Source organism: Coregonus clupeaformis, unplaced genomic scaffold (genome assembly GCF_020615455.1).
Source record: "Coregonus clupeaformis isolate EN_2021a unplaced genomic scaffold, ASM2061545v1 scaf0538, whole genome shotgun sequence".
Taxonomy (NCBI): domain Eukaryota; kingdom Metazoa; phylum Chordata; class Actinopteri; order Salmoniformes; family Salmonidae; genus Coregonus; species Coregonus clupeaformis.
Window position 1 is genome coordinate 190,306 of NW_025533993.1, and position 22,615 is coordinate 212,920.

The 22,615-nt window shown below is 47.9% G+C and overlaps 1 protein-coding gene across 2 annotated transcripts in view; it reads right to left on the minus strand.

The window, feature by feature from the left end:
- Positions 1 to 22,615, minus strand: part of elp4 (elongator acetyltransferase complex subunit 4) — an 88,156-nt gene that overhangs the window by 41,197 nt on the left and 24,344 nt on the right. For both annotated transcript variants that reach the window (XM_041859616.2, XM_041859617.2), the window contains exons 7-9: positions 18,871 to 19,059; positions 7,108 to 7,216; positions 2,841 to 2,947 (exon numbers count right to left, since the gene is read on the minus strand). In XM_041859616.2, coding sequence (XP_041715550.2) covers positions 2,841 to 2,947; positions 7,108 to 7,216; positions 18,871 to 19,059 — 405 coding nt within the window. The remainder of the gene's footprint in view (positions 1 to 2,840; positions 2,948 to 7,107; positions 7,217 to 18,870; positions 19,060 to 22,615) is intronic.

The following is a 22,615-nucleotide window of genomic DNA, read 5'->3' on the forward strand; positions in this document are numbered from 1 at the left end:
AGATGGTTGAAACGTGAGTCAAACTGAGGTTTCGAACTGCGGTTTCTAGCGTTACTCAGAGCTCCTTTGCTTTGTGAGGTCGTTATGACGTGTCGCTGCTGCTATCCTGTCTGATCTAGAGCTGTCAATCACCTGTCAGAGCTGTCAGCATGAGAGAGATACACCACCAGAGAGATAGACAGATGAATAGTTGAAGGTAGAGAAGGAGAGCGATGGAGGGAGAGATGGACAGATGAATAGTTGAAGGTAGAGAAGGAGAGCGATGGACAGATGAATAGTTGAAGGTAGAGAAGGAGAGCGATGGAGGGAGAGATGGACAGATGAATAGTTGAAGGTAGAGAAGGAGAGCTGATGGAGGGAGAGATGGACAGATGAATAGTTGAAGTTAGAGAAGGAGAGCAACGGAGGGAGAGAGAGCCAGAGATGCAGGTAGAGGTAGAGAAAGAGTGCCAGTCATACAGTGTTGGCTGCCGCCCGGGGCGGACGTGTCCTGTGGTTAGAGTAGAAGTGGAGTGATTAGTTGGCTTGGTGTGGAACGTCACACACAGGGCTGGGAGGGAATCTGATCGCTATCTCACATGCCAATCAACATCCCTCTGGGACAGTTGTCCAATGGGTCACAGCCACGCCGGGACACGCAGACGGAACGCAAAGGTAAACACACACCTGGGGTGAGGCAGTGACTCAGCAGAAATGGCACCCCCACCACGCATTACCCAGAATGTCAGGCGCTAACAGTCACGAGCCAATCACAGCATCGAGAGAGTCAAGAGAATTATGTAACAATGGGATACAATGGCTGATCTTTGTTCTGTTTGATGGGTCTGGTGATGTGGTGTGAGATATTCTCTGGAAATTCCCTTCACACACACACACAATACTGAGCACCACCAGGGTATTTGATTGGCATTTCATATTGACTTGACCTCTTTCCTCTCCCTCTCTTTTCTATTCCATGTCTTACTTTTTTTACGAGTGCTGCCTGTCATTCCCAAGACAACCACACAAAGCCTGTCCCTCACAGACAGCATGCAGCAGCAGAACATCACCCAGGCCCACCGACGCTCAGGCAGGAGCTCAGCCCAGCAGCCATATAGCTCCACTAAGGAGGGGAATTAAAAGGCTGTTCAGGATAACCACCTTGACTTTTATGGACCTTATAAATCTACACTGGAGAGGGCTTTTCAGAGGGGAGGACAGAAGAGGAGGAAAGGGAGGAGAGAGGGGGGTGTATAGAGGGTTGGAGAGGGGGAAGAGAGGGTGAGAGAGGGGAGGAGAGAGGAAGAGAGAGGGGAAGAGAGAGGGAAAGAGAGAGGGGAAGAGAGGGTGAGCGAGGGGAGAAGAGAGGGTGAGAGAGGGGAGAAGAGGGTGAGAAAGAGGAGAGAGGGGGAAGAAGGGTGAGAGGGGTGATAAAAGGTGAGTATGAAGAGTGGAAGTCCCTCCTCTCCCTCTCCTCTCCCTCTCTCCTCCCTCCCCCCTCTCCCTCCCTCTCTCCTCTCCCTCTCCTCTCCCTCTCTCTCCTCTCTCTCTCTCCTCCCTCTCTCCTCTCCCTCCCTCCTCTCCTCCTACCAGAGACAATAAGTCCCTGATTAACAACTACAAGGCCAGAGTATGATAAGTTAATAATAAGGTAATGATACAGTAATGAGGGCCAATGATGAGTCTGACAGAGGAGGGGCCCTTCATCTGGAGAGAAGAGCCACTGAGTGATGGATTACAGTGAGGGAGAGTGAATGTGTGTGTGTGTGTGTGTGTGTGTGTGTGCAGGATAAGGGTAAGGGTAAGAGGGGAGGGCAGCTGGACTCAAGGAGTTGGATTGGGGGGTCTGCGGAGGGAGTAAAGAGAGGAGGGAGACAGACAATGAGGGCCCTTAATGGAGTGGCTGGCTAAAGAGGCCAGAGGGTCAGGGAGGGGCCGTTGGGGGTTGAATTAGCATAGTCAAACCTCTAATCCCAGGAGAGTTCAGTCTACAATAGAGACTGAAAATGACAGATTTTCTACTTGGTCAGTCTAGTACCAGTGGTGTGGTGTGTACCCACGTCGAAACAGAGCCCCAAGATTTAACTTAAAACCTGCCAGACCATGGTATAACTATCTCATCAGAGGAACAAGCATATGCACTGCACTATCTACACAGTCCATACTATAGTAACTAAAGTACTCAACAATAACAGGAAGTAGGTGTCATAGGGGTGGGATAAAGGTATATAGTAACAAAAGTACTCAACAATAACAGGAAGTAGGTGTCATAGGGGCATGATAAAGGTCCATAGTAACTCAAGTACTCCAGAACACAATAGTCTTTCCTCATCTCCTGTTCATGAGCTGTTCCTGCTCTCGCTCTGGTACCTTTGAAGTTGCTCGGAGGTAGGTGTGACAACACCGGTGTATAATCAATAGTTTCACCTTTCTCATTGCCAACCGATAGCTGGAGAAAGTTAACAGAGGCTAGTGAAGTGAGGCTAACGCCAGAGACAATCCATAATAACCATCAGCACTTAATGTGAGCCATGCTGTGAACAGGAAGAATGCAGAAGAAATGAAATGCAAAAGGTTTTAAATAAATCATTACTTCTGTTCTCAATGGAGATCTGTAATAAGTTAACGCTTTCATGAAATTATAATATGATACGTTGGCTGTTGAGATAATGTGCTTTTTCTCTGCGTGTGGGAGTATGTGCCTGAATGTGTAAATTAGAAAGAGAGAGAGTGAAAGAGAGAGATTGTTTTAAACAGTATGAGAGAAAGCGTGTGAAAAGATAACAGGATATGACACTTGTTTGTTTGCTAGATTACGTAACCTCATGCTCCAGCGGGTTGTCGTGGCGACAGAGGCCTACCTCAATGGTGAACTGCTTCCTCTTGAGTTTGAAGGCCAGGTCCTTGTTGTCGGGCAGATCACACACCAGGCAGTTCAGATAGGGCACCTGGCGCACATCTAGCAGACCTGGGAGAAAGGAGGACAGAGAGAAACCAATTTGGATGAAGGACAAAGTACACATCATCCATGGGTGCATCTCAATAGTCAAAGTGGCTTCCTCTAATTGTCTCCTTTACTTCCTCTGCACTGATGTGGAAACAAAGTGGATTGTGAACAGGTTATACCTGGAAGGCATCCACCACCTTGCTTAAACCTATCTTATATTTTCAGATCAGAGCAGATGAAGGAGTGGACATGGGAAGAGGAAGTCACTATAGACTATTAAGATGCACCCCTCATGCACCAAAGGAGTTGTAAATGCCAGTTATGTTCCAGGCCCTCATAGACCTCCTATTATTAGGGAGCTCAGGAGACAGGTCAACTACACATTAGCAAAAAGTCCCTCAGCGCTCTTCCTTCGCCCTCCATATTTCCCTCTCCTTTCTCCCTCGCTCCCTCTATCCTCCCTCCCTATCAGGAGCTGTAAGATTCAGCACTTGAAGCACTCAGGCAAAATGTTGTGATTATACTCAAGTAATGAGGCAGAACAAGATAAACAGGGACTTCTATTCCAGGGGACAAACTAATTGAGTTCTTATTTCAGGAAGGAAGACTGGAGAGGCTGGAATGACTGTGTGTGTGTGTTGTAGGGCTTGCTATACATAAGGGGGGGAGAGCTGTTGTAGATGGGAGGGGTGGTGGGCAAGGGGAATAAATAGGTTCACTTTTCATAGGAAGAGACCCTAAGAGATTCTCCCTCCCTCCGTAAAGTGACATTTTCATAAAACTGGAAAGAAGAGGCAGGGATGGTACAAAAGGAGAGTAGGATAGAATGAGAGCAAGAGAGAGAGAGAGAGAGAGGGGGGATAGATGGAGAAAGAGAGGGGGATGGTGAGTTCTCTCCTCCGTGCACTTGGGTGATTTCCTATCGCCTGATTCGCTGTGACAGGCATCCCAGCATGCTTTGAGCAGCCCTGAACTGCTGCTACAAACGCACACACACACACACACACAATGATGAACACACATTTGCGAATTCTTAAACTGAGGATGTATATTTAGTTCTAGGTCAAATAATGCCAGTATAGTTACATATCAGATCAACATCTTTCTAAAAGAGAGATTCAATTCCTCAGATGTGTATTATATTGAAACGTATTATTGTGCGGTTGGTGAACACAAAGCAAAACAACAACAATGCCGGTCAGTCCCCGACTGCGTGCACTGGGACAGAGGGATAGGTTAGGGACGTGGGACGGTCAGTCCCCGACTGCCTGCACTGGGACAGAGGGATAGGTTAGGGACGTAGGACGGTCAGTCCCCGACTGCCTGCACTGGGACAGAGGGACAGAGGGATAGGTTAGGGACGTGGGACGGTCAGTCCCCGACTGCCTGCACTGGGACAGAGGGATAGGTTAGGGACGTGGGACGGTCAGTCCCCGACTGCCTGCACTGGGACAGAGGGATAGGTTAGGGACGTGGGACGGTCAGTCTCCGACTGCCTGCACTGGGACAGAGGGACAGAGGGGTAGGTTAGGGACGTGGGACGGTCAGTCCCCGACTGCCTGCACTGGGACAGAGGGATAGGTTAGGGACGTGGGACGGTCAGTCCCCGACTGCCTGCACTGGGACAGAGGGACAGAGGGATATGTTAGGGACGTGGGACGGTCAGTCCCCGACTGCCTGCACTGGGACAGAGGGATAGGTTAGGGACGTGGGACGGTCAGTCCCCGACTGCCTGCACTGGGACAGAGGGATAGGTTAGGGACGTGGGACGGTCAGTCCCCGACTGCCTGCACTGGGACAGAGGGATAGGTTAGGGATGTGGGACGGTCAGTCCCCGACTGCCTGCACTGGGACAGAGGGACAGAGGGATAGGTTAGGGACGTGGGACGGTCAGTCCCCGACTGCCTGCACTGGGACAGAGGGATAGGTTAGGGACGTGGGACGGTCAGTCCCCGACTGCCTGCACTGGGACAGAGGGATAGGTTAGGGACGTGGGACGGTCAGTCCCCGACTGCCTGCACTGGGACAGAGGGATAGGTTAGGGACGTGGGACGGTCAGTCCCCGACTGCCTGCACTGGGACAGAGGGACAGAGGGATAGGTTAGGGACGTGGGACGGTCAGTCCCCGACTGCCTGCACTGGGACAGAGGGGTAGGTAAGGGACATGGGACGTGTTAGTATGTAAATAAAACATGGTGTTAGAGGAGAAACTAAAACATGGCATTTAATGACTTCACTCTTCATCTGTCTCAACTAGGGTTGACTAACCGGATTGAGAGGAAAGGAGGAGAGGGGGAATAAACCAGGGGAAACGAGGAGAGGGGGAATAAACCAGGGGAAAAGAGGAGAGGGGGAATAAACCAGGGGAAAAGAGGAGAGGGGGAATAAACCAGGGGGAAAAGAGGAGAGGGGGAATAAACCAGGGGAAAAGAGGAGAGGGGGAATAAACCAGGGGAAAAGAGGAGAGGGGGAATAAACCAGAGGAAAAGAGGAGAGGGGGAATAAACCAGGGGAAAAGAGGAGAGGGGGAATAAACCAGGGGAAAAGAGGAGAGGGGGAATAAACCAGGGGAAAAGAGGAGAGGGGGAATAAACCAGGGGAAAAGAGGAGAGGGGGAATAAACCAGAGGAAACGAGGAGAGGGTGAATAAACCAGGGGAAAAGAGGAGAGGGGGAATAAACCAGGGGGAAAAGAGGAGAGGGGGAATAAACCAGGGGAAAAGAGGAGAGGGGGAATAAACCAGGGGAAAAGAGGAGAGGGGGAATAAACCAGGGGAAACGAGGAGAGGGGGAATAAACCAGGGGAAACGAGGAGAGGGGGAATAAACCAGGGGAAAAGAGGAGAGGGGGAATAAACCAGGGGAAACGAGGAGAGGGGGAATAAACCAGGGGAAAAGAGGAGAGGGGGAATAAACCAGGGGAAAAGAGGAGAGGGGGAATAAACCAGGGGAAAAGAGGAGAGGGGGAATAAACCAGGGGAAAAGAGGAGAGGGGGAATAAACCAGGGGAAAAGAGGAGAGGGGGGAATAAACCAGGGGAAAAGAGGAGAGGGGGAATAAACCAGGGGAAAAGAGGAGAGGGGGAATAAACCAGGGGAAAAGAGGAGAGGGGGAATAAACCAGGGGAAAAGAGGAGAGGGGGAATAAACCAGAGGAAAAGAGGAGAGGGGGAATAAACCAGGGGAAAGAGGAGAGGGGGAATAAACCAGAGGAAAAGAGGAGAGGGGGAATAAACCAGGGGAAAAGAGGAGAGGGGGAATAAACCAGAGGAAAAGAGGAGAGGGGGAATAAACCAGGGGAAAAGAGGAGAGGGGGAATAAACCAGGGGAAAAGAGGAGAGGGGGAATAAACCAGGGGAAAATAGGAGAGGGGGAATAAACCAGGGGAAAAGAGGAGAGGGGGAATAAACCAGAGGAAAAGAGGAGAGGGGGAATAAACCAGAGGAAAAGAGGAGAGGGGGAATAAACAAGGGGAAAAGAGGAGAGGGGGAATAAACCAGAGAAAAAGAGCAAGAGAGAAAGAGAGAGGCATGACTAAAAATACCTCCATCGCTTAAACTGACCTTTATGTGTGGGAGCGAGAGTGTGAGGGAGTGATGGAGAGAGGGAATGTGTGTATGAGGGAGGGAGAGCGAGCGAGAGGCAGAGAGAGAGAGGGGGATGGATAGGGCTGAAATGGAAAGAGGGCGAAAAGGAGGGAGAGAGCTGAGAAAAAAACCTCTCCTTCCTCTCCCTCATGGCTCTCTCTGCCTCATCCCCCTCTCTGACTCTCAGCCACCATTTCAGAGCAGACTATGCCATCTATGGAGAGAGGAACGGAGAGAGAAAAAGATGGAGCGTGATGGTGATAATATTGATTCCCCAGTCCACTCTGTTCTACTCCAGGCCTCAGGGGTATATGGGACTGGGGTTGTATGTGTGTGGAGGGAGAACGGGTGAGGGAGGGGGAAGAGAGGAGCTCTGCTGGGGGGTGAGGGGGAGAGTGCGGCGTGGCAGCTGAATCCCCCCCGGCCTGTCTAGTGAGGAGCACGTCTGATTGAGCAGCAGCACACTAACAGGCCCTGACAGCCTGCGCTGCCCTGTGAGAGGCCTGCCTGCCTAGCGGACCTGCCTCCACAATCACACACACACACACAGCTCTCATCCTTTTGTACTGGCCCTGTGTGTGTGTGTGTGTGTCTTACCGTGGTAATCTTTGTACAGGGGGTTGGTCTCTCTCTCTGAGCCTCTGAAGGACTCTAGAGCGATGGCCGTGTCACACAACCTGGTTATATTGCCCATCAGAGCTCTGTTCTGTAGGAGAGAGAGAGATGGAGAGAAAGAAAGAGAGAGATGGAGGGAGAGAGAGAAAAAGAGACAGAGGTGAGAGTGATCACAGGTAATTGAAAACCTCCTGGCAAGCCGTCAGGGCTGAAATTAAATTAGGTCATCATTACCCGACGTCAGGTCACCACTACCTGCCGATAGGGTGAAGAGGGGAAATGTGGAGTGTGGAGGGGGGCAGTTATTGAGGTTGCATGGAGAAAGGTGTGGGGGGGGCAGTTATTGAGGTTACATGGAGAAAGGTGTGGGGGTAGTTATTGAGGTTACATGGAGAAAGGTGTGGGGGGGGGTAGTTATTGAGGTTACATGGAGAAAGGTGTGGGGGGGGTAGTTATTGAGATTACATGGAGAAAGGTGTGGGGGGGGTAGTTATTGAGGTTACATGGAGAAAGGTGTGGGGGGGTAGTTATTGAGGATACATGGAGAAAGGTGTGGGGGGGTAGTTATTGAGATTACATGGAGAAAGGTGTGGGGGGGTAGTTATTGAGGATACATGGAGAAAGGTGTGGGGGGTAGTTATTGAGGTTACATGGAGAAAGGTGTGGGGGGGTAGTTATTGAGGATACATGGAGAAAGGTGTGGGGGGGGGTAGTTATTGAGGTTACATGGAGAAAGGTGTGGGGGGGTAGTTATTGAGGATACATGGAGAAAGGTGTGGGGGGGGGGGTAAACAATAGCAGCAGCAAGGAAGAGATGCTGCATAATATCTCTGTACCACATAAACACACAGGTAGAGAGACGTGTGTATGTACACTCATGCACAAAGACAAACACACACGCAGCATGCACGCAAGAACACACACACACACACACACACACACACAACTGAAGGGGTGAAGGGGAGAGAATCGCTCGAGGAGGAGGGCTCCCCCTGCTGGTCAGATGTCCTCTCTGTTGTGACAGTAGAGAACGAGGAAGAGGGAGAGAGGGAGAGAGGAAGAGAGGGAGAGAGGGATGCAGGGAGAGAGGGAGAGAGGAAGAGAGGGACGCAGGGAGAGAGGAAGAGAGGAAGAGAGGGATGCAGGGAGAGAGGAAGAGAGGGATGCAGGGAGAGAGGAAGAGAGGGAGAGAGGGATGCAGGGAGTCTTCTATTATTCATCTTCTCAGCCTCTTAATTCATGAACATCCTCCTCTCTGTGTTGGCTGCCTGCCACCACTTGATGCACTTTTCATGCCTTCCTGTCTTTTTCTCCTTTTAAAGTATGCATGTCCCCCCAGTCAGGCCTCAGAGCACTTAGAGGCTAGCTGAGGTCAGTCATTCACAGAATTTAAACCCGGGGTAAGAGTTTGGCTGAGCGAAATTATTTAGCACACATTTTAGTGGTACTGTTTAGATGGGTGGGCCACCAGTAGGGAGTGTGTGGTCTGTGATTTTAGGATGGCCAACTGAATGAACACAATCCCTGTGTGAATGACAAAAAACTAGACAAATGCACCTACACAATGTCCAAACCCAAATGATTTGCATCCACAGTGAACACACACAAGAAAAATGGGATCTCTCACACACACACACACACACACACACACACACACACACAGAACCGTGGACTTGAAGATATGTTGGGTGTGTCTTAACCTCAGCCTCACATGATTTCCTTCCATAATTGATAAAGGACTCAGAGGTATTTCAGTTCAACTGCTTTAACCTTCTCTGACCTCATTAAGAACCAGCGATGGGACAATGAGTTCATATCCCATCATTGTACTTCCCCTAACCCACCTGAACAACCCACTGAAGACAGACAACAACTCTAACGCTTCATTTACCTTTTTGTCATTTAGCAAATGCGCTTATCCAGAATGATTTACATTAGTGCATTCATCTTAAGATGGCTACAGGTAACTGCCAAAATAAAGGAAACCCAAACATAAAGTGTCTTAATAGGGCGTTGGGCTACCATGAGCCGCCAGAACAGCTTCAAGTCGCCATGGCATAGATTCTACAAGTGTCTGGATGTCTATTGGAGGGATGTGACACCATTCTTCCACAATACATTCCATAATTTGGTGTTTTGTTGATGGTGGTGGAAAACACGGTCTCAGGCACCGTTCCAGAATCTCCCATAAGTGTTCAATTGGGTTGAGATCTGGTGACATAGAGAGAGACACACTCACACCCTTTAAACCCTCTATGTTCCTTTGAGACCCCTCTTTCAAAGTCACTGAGATCTCTTCTTCTAGCCATGGTAGCCATAGTTATGGGCAACTGTGCATTTTTATACATGACCCTAAGCATGGAGGATGTGACTTGCTTAATTAACTCAGGAACCACACCTGTGTGGAAGCACCTGCTTTCAATATACTTTGCATTCCTCATTTACTCAAGTGTTTCCTTTATTTTGGCAGTTACCTGAAGGTCGTCAGACAACATATCACAATCAATAAACCAAATGCCGATTTATAGCCGCTTCAATGCAGTTATCCTTTCCCCAGTGCATTGACATAGGTGCATTCAAATGTGTCTGTGTCCACTTGTTTGTTAGGTGGTGCATGAGTGTGTTTACTTCATGTTGTGTATGAGCCTGAGTGTGTAGGTGTTAGACAATGTGTGTGTGTGTGTTATGTAGTAAACAGTAGTCTGTTCATACATGCTGGACTGAATTAGACTGGGGCTATGACAGACAAACTAGGACCCCCTCCCTCTCTTCCCATGTTTTCTTCTCCATCACCCCGCCCATCTCTCCTCCTCCTCCCCCTCTCCCTCATCTCACACAACTGCCTCCCAAACGGAGTGTGCTGGTCCAGTCAAACCCAGGGATAGCATTTAGGTGGTGCTGCCTCGGTCGGTCCAGGACACTATAAGAGTGATTGGGTATATTTTTATTTTATATTGAGGCGTGGTGGTTGGTGGTGGAAGGGTGTATGTGTGTGTGCCAGGGGGATGGGGTAGTGTATGTATCATATCCGTGTGTGTGTGTGATGAGCAAGTGGACTGTGGCACTGGGAGGTGAGAGGAGGCTTTCTGTGCATTACTCTCCCTCCCTTGGTGTTTAATAATGGATAGAGAGACCAGACTAACCAACTAGCCCCACTGCTGCCAGTCTAGACTGTCTGTGGCCGAGAGAGACCAGACTAACCAACTAGCCCCACTGCTGCCAGTCTAGACTGTCTGTGGCTGAGAGAGACCAGACTAACCAACTAGCCCCACTGCTGCCAGTCTAGACTGTCTGTGGCCGAGAGAGACCAGACTAACCAACTAGCCCCACTGCTGCCAGTCTAGACTGTCTGTGGCTGAGAGAGACCAGACTAACCAACTAGCCCCACTGCTGCCAGTCTAGACTGTCTGTGGCCGAGAGAGACCAGACTAACCAACTAGCCCCACTGCTGCCAGTCTAGACTGTCTGTGGCCGAGAGAGACCAGACTAACCAACTAGCCCCACTGCTGCCAGTCTAGACTGTCTGTGGCTGAGAGAGACCAGACTAACCAACTAGCCCCACTGCTGCCAGTCTAGACTGTCTGTGGCCGAGAGAGACCAGACTAACCAACTAGCCCCACTGCTGCCAGTCTAGACTGTCTGTGGCCGAGAGAGACCAGACTAACCAACTAGCCCCACTGCTGCCAGTCTAGACTGTCTGTGGCCGAGAGAGACCAGACTAACCAACTAGCCCCACTGCTGCCAGTCTAGACTGTCTGTGGCCGAGAGAGACCAGACTAACCAACTAGCCCCACTGCTGCCAGTCTAGACTGTCTGTGGCTGAGAGAGACCAGACTAACCAACTAGCCCCACTGCTGCCAGTCTAGACTGTCTGTGGCTGAGAGAGACCAGACTAACCAACTAGCCCCACTGCTGCCAGTCTAGACTGTCTGTGGCCGAGAGAGACCAGACTAACCAACTAGCCCCGCTGCTGCCAGTCTAGACTGTCTGTGGCTGAGAGAGACCAGACTAACCAACTAGCCCCGCTGCTGCCAGTCTAGACTGTCTGTGGCTGAGAGAGACCAGACTAACCAACTAGCCCCACTGCTGCCAGTCTAGACTGTCTGTGGCTGAGAGAGACCAGACTAACCAACTAGCCCCACTGCTGCCAGTCTAGACTGTCTGTGGCTGAGAGAGACCAGACTAACCAACTAGCCCCACTGCTGCCAGTCTAGACTGTCTGTGGCCGAGAGAGACCAGACTAACCAACTAGCCCCACTGCTGCCAGTCTAGACTGTCTGTGGCCGAGAGAGACCAGACTAACCAACTAGCCCCACTGCTGCCAGTCTAGACTGTCTGTGGCCGAGAGAGACCAGACTAACCAACTAGCCCCACTGCTGCCAGTCTAGACTGTCTGTGGCCGAGAGAGACCAGACTAACCAACTAGCCCCACTGCTGCCAGTCTAGACTGTCTGTGGCCGAGAGAGACCAGACTAACCAACTAGCCCCACTGCTGCCAGTCTAGACTGTCTGTAGCTGAGAGAGACCAGACTAACCAACTAGCCCCACTGCTGCCAGTCTAGACTGTCTGTGGCTGAGAGAGACCAGACTAACCAACTAGCCCCACTGCTGCCAGTCTAGACTGTCTGTGGCTGAGAGAGACCAGACTAACCAACTAGCCCCACTGCTGCCAGTCTAGACTGTCTGTGGCTGAGAGAGACCAGACTAACCAATTAGCTAAATACAGCTTCCACTATCTATCACAGTCACTCTGTACTGTCTCAACCCTCTGTCCTTAAAATATCACTCAGACAAGTCAGAATCAGGCTGTTCATGAGAACGCATACACCCAAGCGCGCGTGCACACACACAAACAGCCTAAAACACACACCCCACTCTACCCCTTCCCCATTCTCAGTAGGGTAGTCTCGCCTTGCCATACCTCCAAAATCACATCGTTGTCACAGGGTAGAGGGGGGTAAAGAATCAGATTAGAAGGGTTTAGTATTCAGGCCAGAGAGGGACAGTCTGAGTGGGCACTCCCATCAGAGAAGGCATCCGTTGTCCATTCTACCTCTCAGGACAGGGTTAGGGGGGTACTGGGTTGGGCCGGGACTATACCAGTATCGCGATACTTGTTATTATCATGGCAAGGAAACAAAACACATATCAGATTTAACTCCTTTAGGAAAACAGCCCTGATGTTGGAAACAAACATCATTATGTTGTCATCCAGAGTCATATTTATTTACAGTGTTTTCCAAGCTATAGCTCACACTATTTACATACAGCATGTTTTTAAAGGACCAAAGAGTTTGCTCTGCTTCGTGATTTAATTTTTGCCATGTAAAAAATATTTTTGTGCGATCTTCCAAATGCCTGTCTCTCAAGAATCAAGGTTTACATATTTTTCTGTTTTCATGAGTGTTTGTCTTTTGGTATCGTGTCCTTCGCTCCTTCTGTGCTGTGTTCACTGTGCACCTTCCCACTCCACAGACACCAAGCCCCTTCTGTGTTCACTGTGCACCTTCCCACTCCACAGACACCAAGCCCCTTCTGTGTTCACTGTGCACCTTCCCACTCCACAGACACCAAGCCCCTTCTGTGTTCACTGTGCACCTTCCCACTCCACAGACACCAAGTCCCTTCTGTGTTCACTGTGCACCTTCCCACTCCACAGACACCAAGCCCCTTCTGTGTTCACTGTGCACCTTCCCACTCCACAGACACCAAGCCCCTTCTGTGTTCACTGTGCACCTTCCCACTCCACAGACACCAAGCCCCTTCTGTGTTCACTGTGCACCTTCCCACTCCACAGACACCAAGCCCCTTCTGTGTTCACTGTGCACCTTCCCACTCCACAGACACCAAGCCCCTTCTGTGTTCACTGTGCACCTTCCCACTCCACAGACACCAAGCCCCTTCTGTGTTCACTGTGCACCTTCCCATACCACAGACACCAAGCCCCTTCTGTGTTCACTGTGCACCTTCCCACTCCACAGACACCAAGCCCCTTCTGTGTTCACTGTGCACCTTCCCACTCCACAGACACCAAGCCCCTTCCCCTGCCACTCACAAACAACAAAGACGAAAGATCATCTTCTTCCTCTCTGACAACAAGCAGATTAAACTATCTATTTGCATTTGAGGTTTGGTCCAACAGAATAAGTTGATTCCCCTTCTAACGATACCCTTTTTATGTCTCAACTCCCAAAACGTAGAATAGAGCTGACCATACTAAAACAAGAGTATCAATGAACATGATCGTGGAAAATTAATGCACAGTTTCTGTTGTGCGCGGCATAGCGGTACCACATACCTAGCAGCATTTTAGCCACATACTGTTATGTGCTAGCTGTCTAGTCTGTGTTTTATAAATGTGCAATAAGCATAAAAATACATTTATATCAGGAATTGGCAACTCGTTCTCATTCTGAGAAATAAGCATGTTCTTATCCAGGTAGGCCACATCTAAACATCTAAACAAAGTGAACAGGCTATGTGGTTCAAACAGTTGGAGACGGACAGGAGGGTGTATTCATAACAGTTCAACTGTTCTACCTTGTTAGCGAGCAAATCGATCTAAGTTGGCTCATTATAAAGATTAGCTGGCTACTCACTAGCACGTGGTCTTGTGCTTGATAGATTGTTTTTGAGACCTGTGTTAATTGTCTATAACGCCTGCTACCAGAAGTTGGTCATTATTAGTGGATCTGCATGGTTCTGGTTACATTTGTAACAAAAATGACATTTTCATAGACAGACTTGAAAGCCAGATCAGTGATTATTGCAAAAAATAAGGTTAAACTATTTTGATAAAATAATTACATTATTAGTGGGTCTTATGTTTGTGGAAGGCTTATATTTAGCCTAGGTATAACTTCACAAGCCCTGAATTCATTAGATTATTCCTGTCTGTTTGAAATGCAGTGTATTGACCTTGAATTGTGCAACAAATCTTATTTAGAGAAAACGTTTTAAAAAATCTAGATATACTGTATATCGTGAATCGGCCATAAGTTTGAAAATAAAAACGAGATATGAATTTTAGGCCACATCACCCAGCCCTAGATCAGATCAGATCAGATCAGATCTGGATGTCTGTTCTAGTGAGTGTGTTTCTATGGCTGGGGTTCTGGGAGAGAGCCACCGTCTGCCATATGCCACAGCAGATGACTCTACCTACTCCACGCTGAGGGTCCAGAGTAAGGACACACACACACACGCATATACACACGCACAGGTGCGTACTCACACGCACACACACACCCCTGAATACAGAGGGAAAACTTAGGCAGGAAATGCCAACAACTAACAGTGAGCCATCATATTAAAAATGAATAATGAAAGAAAAGCATTGTAAGTTTGAATTTTGTAAAGTTAGTGTGGGAGAGGTGGGAAAATTATTGATGTCGATCAATAATGACAAACCTCCTGGCATTGACAATTTACAAGGAAAGCTACTGAGGATGGTAGCTGACCCTATAGCCACTCATATCTGTCATATCTTTAATCTGAGCCTAGAGGAAAGTATTTGTCCTCAGGCCTGGAGGGAAGCCAAAGTCATTCTGCTACCCAAGAGCGGTAATGTGACCTTTACTGGCTCTAACAGCAGACCTATCAGCTTGCTGCCAGATCTTAGCGAACTGTTGGGAAGAAATGATGTTTGACCAATATTATGCGATTTCTCTGTAAACAAATTAACAACAGACTTTCAGCATGCTTATAGAGAAGGGCACTCAACATGTACTGCACTGACACAAATGACTGATGTTTGGTTGAAAGAAATTGATAAGAAGATTGTGGGAGCTGTACTGTTATATTTCAGTGCAGCCTTTGATATTATTAACCATAACCTGTTGAAAAAACTTGGGTTATGGCTTTTCAACGTCTGCCATATCATGGATTAGGAGCTATCTAATAGAACTCAGAGGCTTTTCTTTAATGGAAGCTTCTCTAATGTCAAACATGTAAAGTGTGGCGTACCGCAGGGCAGTTCTCTAGGCCCTCAACTCTTTTCTATTTTTACCAATGACCTGCCACTGGCATTAAACAAAGCATGTGTGTCCATGTATGCTGATGATTTAACCATATACGCGTCAGCAACCACAGCTAATGAAGTCACTGAAACCCTTAACAAAGAGTTGCAGTCAGTTTTGGAATGGGTGGCCAGCAATAAAATGGTCCTGAACATCTCTAAAACTAATAGCATTGTATTTGGTACAAATCATTCCCTAAGTTCTAGACATCAGCTGAATCTGGTAATGAATGGTGTGGCTGTTGAACAAGTTGAGGAGACTACATTACAGTGGTGATACCTTAGATTGTAAACTGTCATGGTCAAAACATATAGATTCAATGGTTGTAAAGATGGGAAGAGGACTGTTTGTAATAAAGAGATTCTAGTTTTATCTTATCTTGATTATTGTCCAGTCATATGGTCAAGTGCTGCAAAGAAGGACCTAGTTAAGCTGCAGCTGGCCCAGAACAGAGCGGCACGTCTTGCTCTTCATTGTAATCAGAGGGCAGATATAAATACTATGCATGCCAGTCTCTCTTGGCTAAGAGTTGAGGAAAGACTGACTGCATCACTTCTTGTTTTTATAAGAAACAATGTGTTTGAAAATTCAGATTGTTTGCACAGTCAACTTACACACAGCTCTGACACACACTTACCCCACTAGACATGCAACCAGGGGTCTTTTCACAGTCCCCAAGTCCAGAACAAATTCAAGGAAGCATACAGTATTATACAGAGCCATGAGTGCATGGAACTCCCATCTCATTTAGCGCAAGTGAACAGCAAACCTGGTTTCAAAAAACAAATAAAGCAACACCTCACGGCACCACGCCTCTCCCCCATGTGACCTACTTGTTGTGTGTATGTACTGACATGTATGTGTAACTAATAGATGCACACACACACTACATGTTAATGTTTTAAATGTATGTAACTTGTAAAGTATTTTATCTGTCATCTCTTTTTCATTATATATATAAGAATAGCTGTCGCCATTGGCATCAGCTAATGTTGATCCTAATAAATCAAATAGAACACACACACACCAGAATAGAACACACACACACCAGAATAGAACACACACACACACACACACACCAGAATAGAACACACACACACATAATATGTATAGATGCATGTAATTACTGCAACAACAAAAACCAACAGAGGTTCAAATCAAATTTGTATTTGTCACATGCTTCGTAAAACAACAGGTGTAGACTAACGGTGAAATGGTCCTCTGAATGCAGTGAACAGCCCATTAGAGCCAGAGCCACATGCCATCCCTGCTTGTCCAATGGATGAATGTCTGAGGACTCCCAGAATAAGAGTCCAACATTGAGAGATTGGGTGGCTAAGCAAACATAGAGCCTTGTCCCATTGAGAGATTGGGTGGCATTGCCCACAAGGTCAAGAGGCCCAGTCAAAACAAAAGGGGGCAATGTCACGGCCCACTGAGGACGGGGCAGAGCAGCCTCCAGTAGGTCCAACACACACACACAAAGTGGACCCCTCTTTCAATTCTGTAACAGTGAGACCCACTGGCTTCATTTGACCACATACTGTAGTCTAACCCTGGTGACACTGCACTCTAGGGTGTTGACCATACACATACTGTAGTCTAACTCTGGTGACGCTGCACTCTAGGGTGTTGACCATACACATACTGTTGTCTAACCCTGGAGCGGGGTTGACCACACACTGAGTCTAACCCTGGTGACGCTGCACTCTAGGGTGTTGACCATACACATACTGTAGTCTAACTCTGGTGACGCTGCACTCTAGGGTGTTGACCATACACATACTGTAGTCTAACTCTGGTGACGCTGCACTCTAGTGTGTTGACCATACACATACTGTTGTCTAACCCTGGTGACGCTGCGCTCTAGGGTGTTGACCATACACATACTGTAGTCTAACCCTGGTGACACTGCGCTCCAGGGTGTTGATTCCTGTTAACAGCACTACTGATAATCCATAGAACAACGTCACAATGTGAAAGGTGATGAACATTCATTGAAAATGCTTAGTGACACACCAACTGACACTCTAAATGGCCTTTCTGGGGTGCAATACCTGTATGTGACACATCTACAGTGGGGAGAACAAGTATTTGATACACTGCCGATTTTGCATGTTTTCCTACTTACAAAGCATGTAGAGGTCTGTAATTTTTATCATAGGTACACTTCAACTGTGAGAGACGGAATCTAAAACACAAATCCAGAAAATCACATTGTATGATTTTAAAGTAATTAATTTGCATTTTATTGCATGACATAAGTATTTGATACATCAGAAAAGCAGAACTTAATATTTGGTACAGAAACCTTTGTTTGCAATTACAGAGATCATACGTTTCCTGTAGGTCTTGACCAGGTTTGCACACACTGCAGCAGGGATTTTGGCCCACTCCTCCATACAGACCTTCTCCAGATCCTTCAGGTTTCGGGGCTGTCGCTGGGCAATATGGACATTCAGCTCCTCCAAAGATTTTCTATTGGGTTCAGGTCTGGAGACTGGCTAGGCCACTCCAGGACCTTGAGATGCTTCTTACGGAGCCACTCCTTAGTTGCCCTGGCTGTGTGTTTCGGTCGTTGTCATGCTGGAAGACCCAGCCACGACCCATCTTCAATGCTCTTACTGAGGGAAGGAGGTTGTTGGCCAAGATCTCGCGATACATGGCCCCATCCATCCTCCCCTCAATACGGTGCAGTCGTCCTGTCCCCTTTGCAGAAAAGCATCCCCAAAGAATGATGTTTCCACCTCCATGCTTCAAGGTTGGGATGGTGTTCTTGGGGTTGTACTCATCCTTCTTCCTCCAAACACGGCGAGTGGAGTTTAGACCAAAAAGCTATATTTTTGTCTCATCAGACCACATGACCTTCTCCCATTCCTCCTCTGGATCATCCAGATGGTCATTGGCAAACTTCAGACGGGCCTGGACATGCGCTGGCTTGAGCAGGGGGACCTTGCATGCGCTGCAGGATTTTAATCCATGACGGCGTAGTGTGTTACTAATGGTTTTCTTTGAGACTATGGTCCCAGCTCTCTTCAGGTCATTGATCAGGTCCTGCCGTGTAGTTCTGGGCTGATCCCTCACCTTCCTCATGATCATTGATGCCCCACGAGGTGAGATCTTGCATGGAGCCCCAGACCGAGGGTGATTGACCGTCATCTTGAACTTCTTCCATTTTCTAATAATTGCACCAACAGTTGTTGCCTTCTCACCAAGCTGTTTGCCTATTGTCCTGTAGCCCATCCCAGCCTTGTGCAGGTCTACAATTTTATCCCTGATGTCCTTACACAGCTCTCTGGTCTTGGCCATTGTGGAGAGGTTGGAGTCTGTTTGATTGAGTGTGTGGACAGGTGTCTTTTATACAGGTAACGAGTTCAAACAGGTGCAGTTAATACAGGTAATGGAGTGGAGAACAGGAGGGCTTCCTAAAGAAAAACTAACAGGTCTGTGAGTGCCGGAATTCTTACTGGTTGGTAGGTGATCAAATACTTATGTCATGCAATAAAATGCAAATTAATTACTTAAAAATCATACAATGTGATTTTCTGGATTTTTGTTTTAGATTCCGTCTCTCACAGTTGAAGTGTACCTATGATAAAAATTACAGACCTCTACATGCTTTGTAAGTAGGAAAACCTGCAAAATCGGCAGTGTATCAAATACTTGTTCTCCCCACTGTATGTGCCCTTTGCGACACTCTCTCTTAGTGCACGGCACGTACTCTTACCTGGATGAGGTGTGAGGGCACGGTAACCACAGCGACAGAGAGCGATGACCTCAGCATGGACCGGAGGCCGTAAAGGAAGGTGGTGAGGGCGTGGCCGTGCCTGGGGTTTTCACGGCAACACAGGTCGTCACCCCATAGGGCGGAGCCGAGCGAGTGCAGCCCGATCCGTAGGATGTTCCGTGACTTGGTCTGAGAGAGAGAGAGAGAGAGAGAGAGAGAGAGAGAGAGAGAGAGAAACAGGGACAGAGACAGAGACAGAAACAGGGACAGAGAAAGATACTGAGAGTCTTGATATATACAGTGCATGTAAGGAATATAATATGTTGTTGAAATTACAAATTTCATAGCATTTTTAACTTAAACACATTTTATCATTGCATTTTTTCCTTAATATTTGGCATATGTCTATGACCGTAGAGAAGACGTTATATTTCTGCTGGTGATTAAAACCCCTCACGTTGTGGTAGTAAACAAAACAGTGGCGTTAACAGACCCTAGCAGCCCAACAGGACAGGAGTCTGCTCACCAGCACAGACCGTCGGAACACAGCCGCCAAACGTGATTGGACACAACTGCCCAATCACAGAGGCCATCTGACACGGGCACAATGGACCTGTCAGACAGGCTTCCAATATGGCCGCCACCCAGAAACGCCGGCACATTCTTGGCACCAGAACGAGGCTCGCCGGCCAAGTGGGGCCGTGGGGAGGGGTGGTGGACGGAGGGCTAGAGTGCTAACCCCAAAGTCAAGTTGCCCACCCTCACAAAACACCATAAGACCATAGAATAAAGTTGCTCCCTGCTTTGGTGCTTCCCTCTTTCTCTGTCTCTCGCTTTTCCCTACGTCCCAGCATGCTTTTCCCTACGTCCCAGCATGCTTTTCTCTATTCTCTCATCCCTCTCTCCCTGCTTATTTCTATCCCTTCTCCCAATCTCTCTTTCTCTCCTCTCGTCCATTGACCTAGGGCTTGGGTCTTTTCAGCATTGGTGCTATCTAAGATAAATAAACCTCATTGTTACTGTGAGTTTCCACTGTTGGCCTTGCACAATCCCACTCTTCTGTCCTCTTCCCCCTCCCTCTATTTCTCCTCCTCTTCCTGACCAAGTCAGTCAGTCAGTCAGTCAGTCACTCATTCCTGTTGTCTTTCTCCTTTTCTATTTCTCTCACACGTTTATCCCTGACTCACTTCCTGTGTGCCTGTCTGTCTGTCTGTCTGTCTGTACAAGCTTGTATGTGTGTCAGAGACGTCCCAGCACCGTTTATCAGACCTCTGGGCCCCAGTGGGAAGGGAACCGTGGTAACATGCCTGTTGCTGTGACAACATCATGAAGAGGCCAACGTTTCCTCCTATAGAGAGAAGCTGTTTAGTACTCCTATAGGGAATCAGGGAACAGTGCCAAAACACAGCCCAAACCCACCAACCACAGCCCCAGTAAGCCAAGCCTTACTGCCCCAGAATAAAAAACACCTGACAGTCAAGCCAGAAAACTCCAAAATATAACATCTAGGGCCCAAAGAGACTATATTATGAAGTGATAATATTAGGCCTGGTTTCTGTAGCCAACATCCAAGGCAAACTGTATGAGCAGGGGTGTAGCAACATTGTCTTGCCTATACTGGACATTGTTGTGCCCGTGTCCACGTCCCTCTGTGCACGCCTGCATTCCTCTGCTCTGACTAAAGCGCTTTGATGATGTCAGTGCTTAATCTGGCGAATGATTGACAGCGCTGGGTCGGGGCGGGGGTAGGTGGGTAATCCTGTGTGTGAGTGTCAGGGGGAGAGGTGGCTCCAGGTGAGGAGCAGAGGGGTCACAAAATCTAGGGGAGACACACACACACGCACGTACTTACACACACCCCTCTCCACACACCTCAGTGGAAAAATTAAAACAGAAACGCCAAGAGAGACAGACGAAGCATTCTGAAGAGGATTGATAATAATTAAAAACAAAGATGAGTGTCAAAGATGACACACACACACACAGCTTGTCTGCTCTGCTGCCAGCATCACCATAACACTGATGAAGTCATTCTAGCTTGGTGAGAGGAATCAACATGGTAACTTGAAGAGGGGCGAAGTTGGGAAGGGCAATTGTTTGATATGGATGAGAGTATTGGGTGGAGAGGAGTAGGTTCGAGTATAGCTAACAGTGGAGAGGAGCAGGTTAGAGTATAGCTAACAGTAAAGAGGAGCAGGTTAGAGTATAGCTAACAGTGGAGAGGAGCAGGTTAGAGTATAGCTAACAGTGGAGAGGAGCAGGTTAGAGTATAGCTAACAGTAAAGAGGAGCAGGTTAGAGTATAGCTAACAGTAAAGAGGAGCAGGTTAGAGTATAGCTAACAGTGGAGAGGAGCAGGTTAGAGTATAGCTAACAGTGGAGAGGAGCAGGTTAGAGTATAGCTAACAGTGGAGAGGAGCAGGTTAGAGTATAGCTAGCAGTGGAGAGGAGCAGGTTAGAATATAGCTAACAGTGGAGAGGAACAGGTTAGAGTATAGATAACAGTAAAGAGGAGCAGGTTAGAGTATAGCTAACAGTGGAGAGGAACAGGTTAGAGTATAGCTAACAGTGGAGAGGAGCAGGTTAGAGTATAGCTAACAGTAAAGAGGAGCAGGTTAGAGTATAGCTAACAGTAAAGAGGAGCAGGTTAGAGTATAGCTAACAGTAAAGAGGAGCAGGTTAGAGTATAGCTAACAGTGGAGAGGAGCAGGTTAGAGTATAGCTAACAGTAAAGAGGAGCAGGTTAGAATATAGCTAACAGTGGAGGTGAGCAGGTTAGAGTATAGCTAACAGTAAAGAGGAGCAGGTTAGAGTATAGCTAACAGTAAAGAGGAGCAGGTTAGAGTATAGCTAACAGTGGAGATGAGCAGGTTAGAGTATAGCTAACAGTAGAGAGGAGCAGGTTAGAGTATAGCTAACAGTAAAGAGGAGCAGGTTAGAATATAGCTAACAGTGGAGGTGAGCAGGTTAGAGTATAGCTAACAGTGGAGAGGAGCAGGTTAGAGTATAGCTAACAGTAAAGAGGAGCAGGTTAGAGTATAGCTAACAGTGGAGAGGAGCAGGTTAGAGTATAGCTAGCAGTGGAGAGGAGCAGGTTAGAGTATAGCTAGCAGTGGAGAGGAGCAGGTTAGAGTATAGATAACAGTGGAGAGGAGCAGGTTAGAGTATAGCTAACAGTGGAGAGGAGCAGGTTAGAGTATAGCTAACAGTGGAGAGGAACAGGTTAGAGTATAGCTAACAGTGGAGAGGAACAGGTTAGAGAATAGCTAACGGTATTGGGTGGAGAGGAGCAGGTTAGAGAATAGCTAACAGTATTGGGTTGAGAGGAACAGGTTAGAGAATAGCTTACGGTATTGGGTGGAGAGGAACAGGTTAGAGTATAGCTAACAGTGGAGAGGAACAGGTTAGAGAATAGCTAACGGTATTGGGTGGAGAGGAGCAGGTTAGAGTATAGCTAACAGTATTGGGTGGAGAGGAGCAGGTTAGAGAATAGCTAACAGTATTGGGTGGAGAGGAACAGGTTAGAGTATAGCTAACAGTGGAGAGGAACAGGTTAGAGAATAGCTAACGGTATTGGGTGGAGAGGAGCAGGTTAGAGTATAGCTAACAGTGGAGAGGAACAGGTTAGAGAATAGCTAACGGTATTGGGTGGAGAGGAGCAGGTTAGAGAATAGCTAACAGTATTGGGTGGAGAGGAGCAGGTTAGAGTATAGCTAACAGTTTGGGTGGAGAGGAGCAGGTTAGAG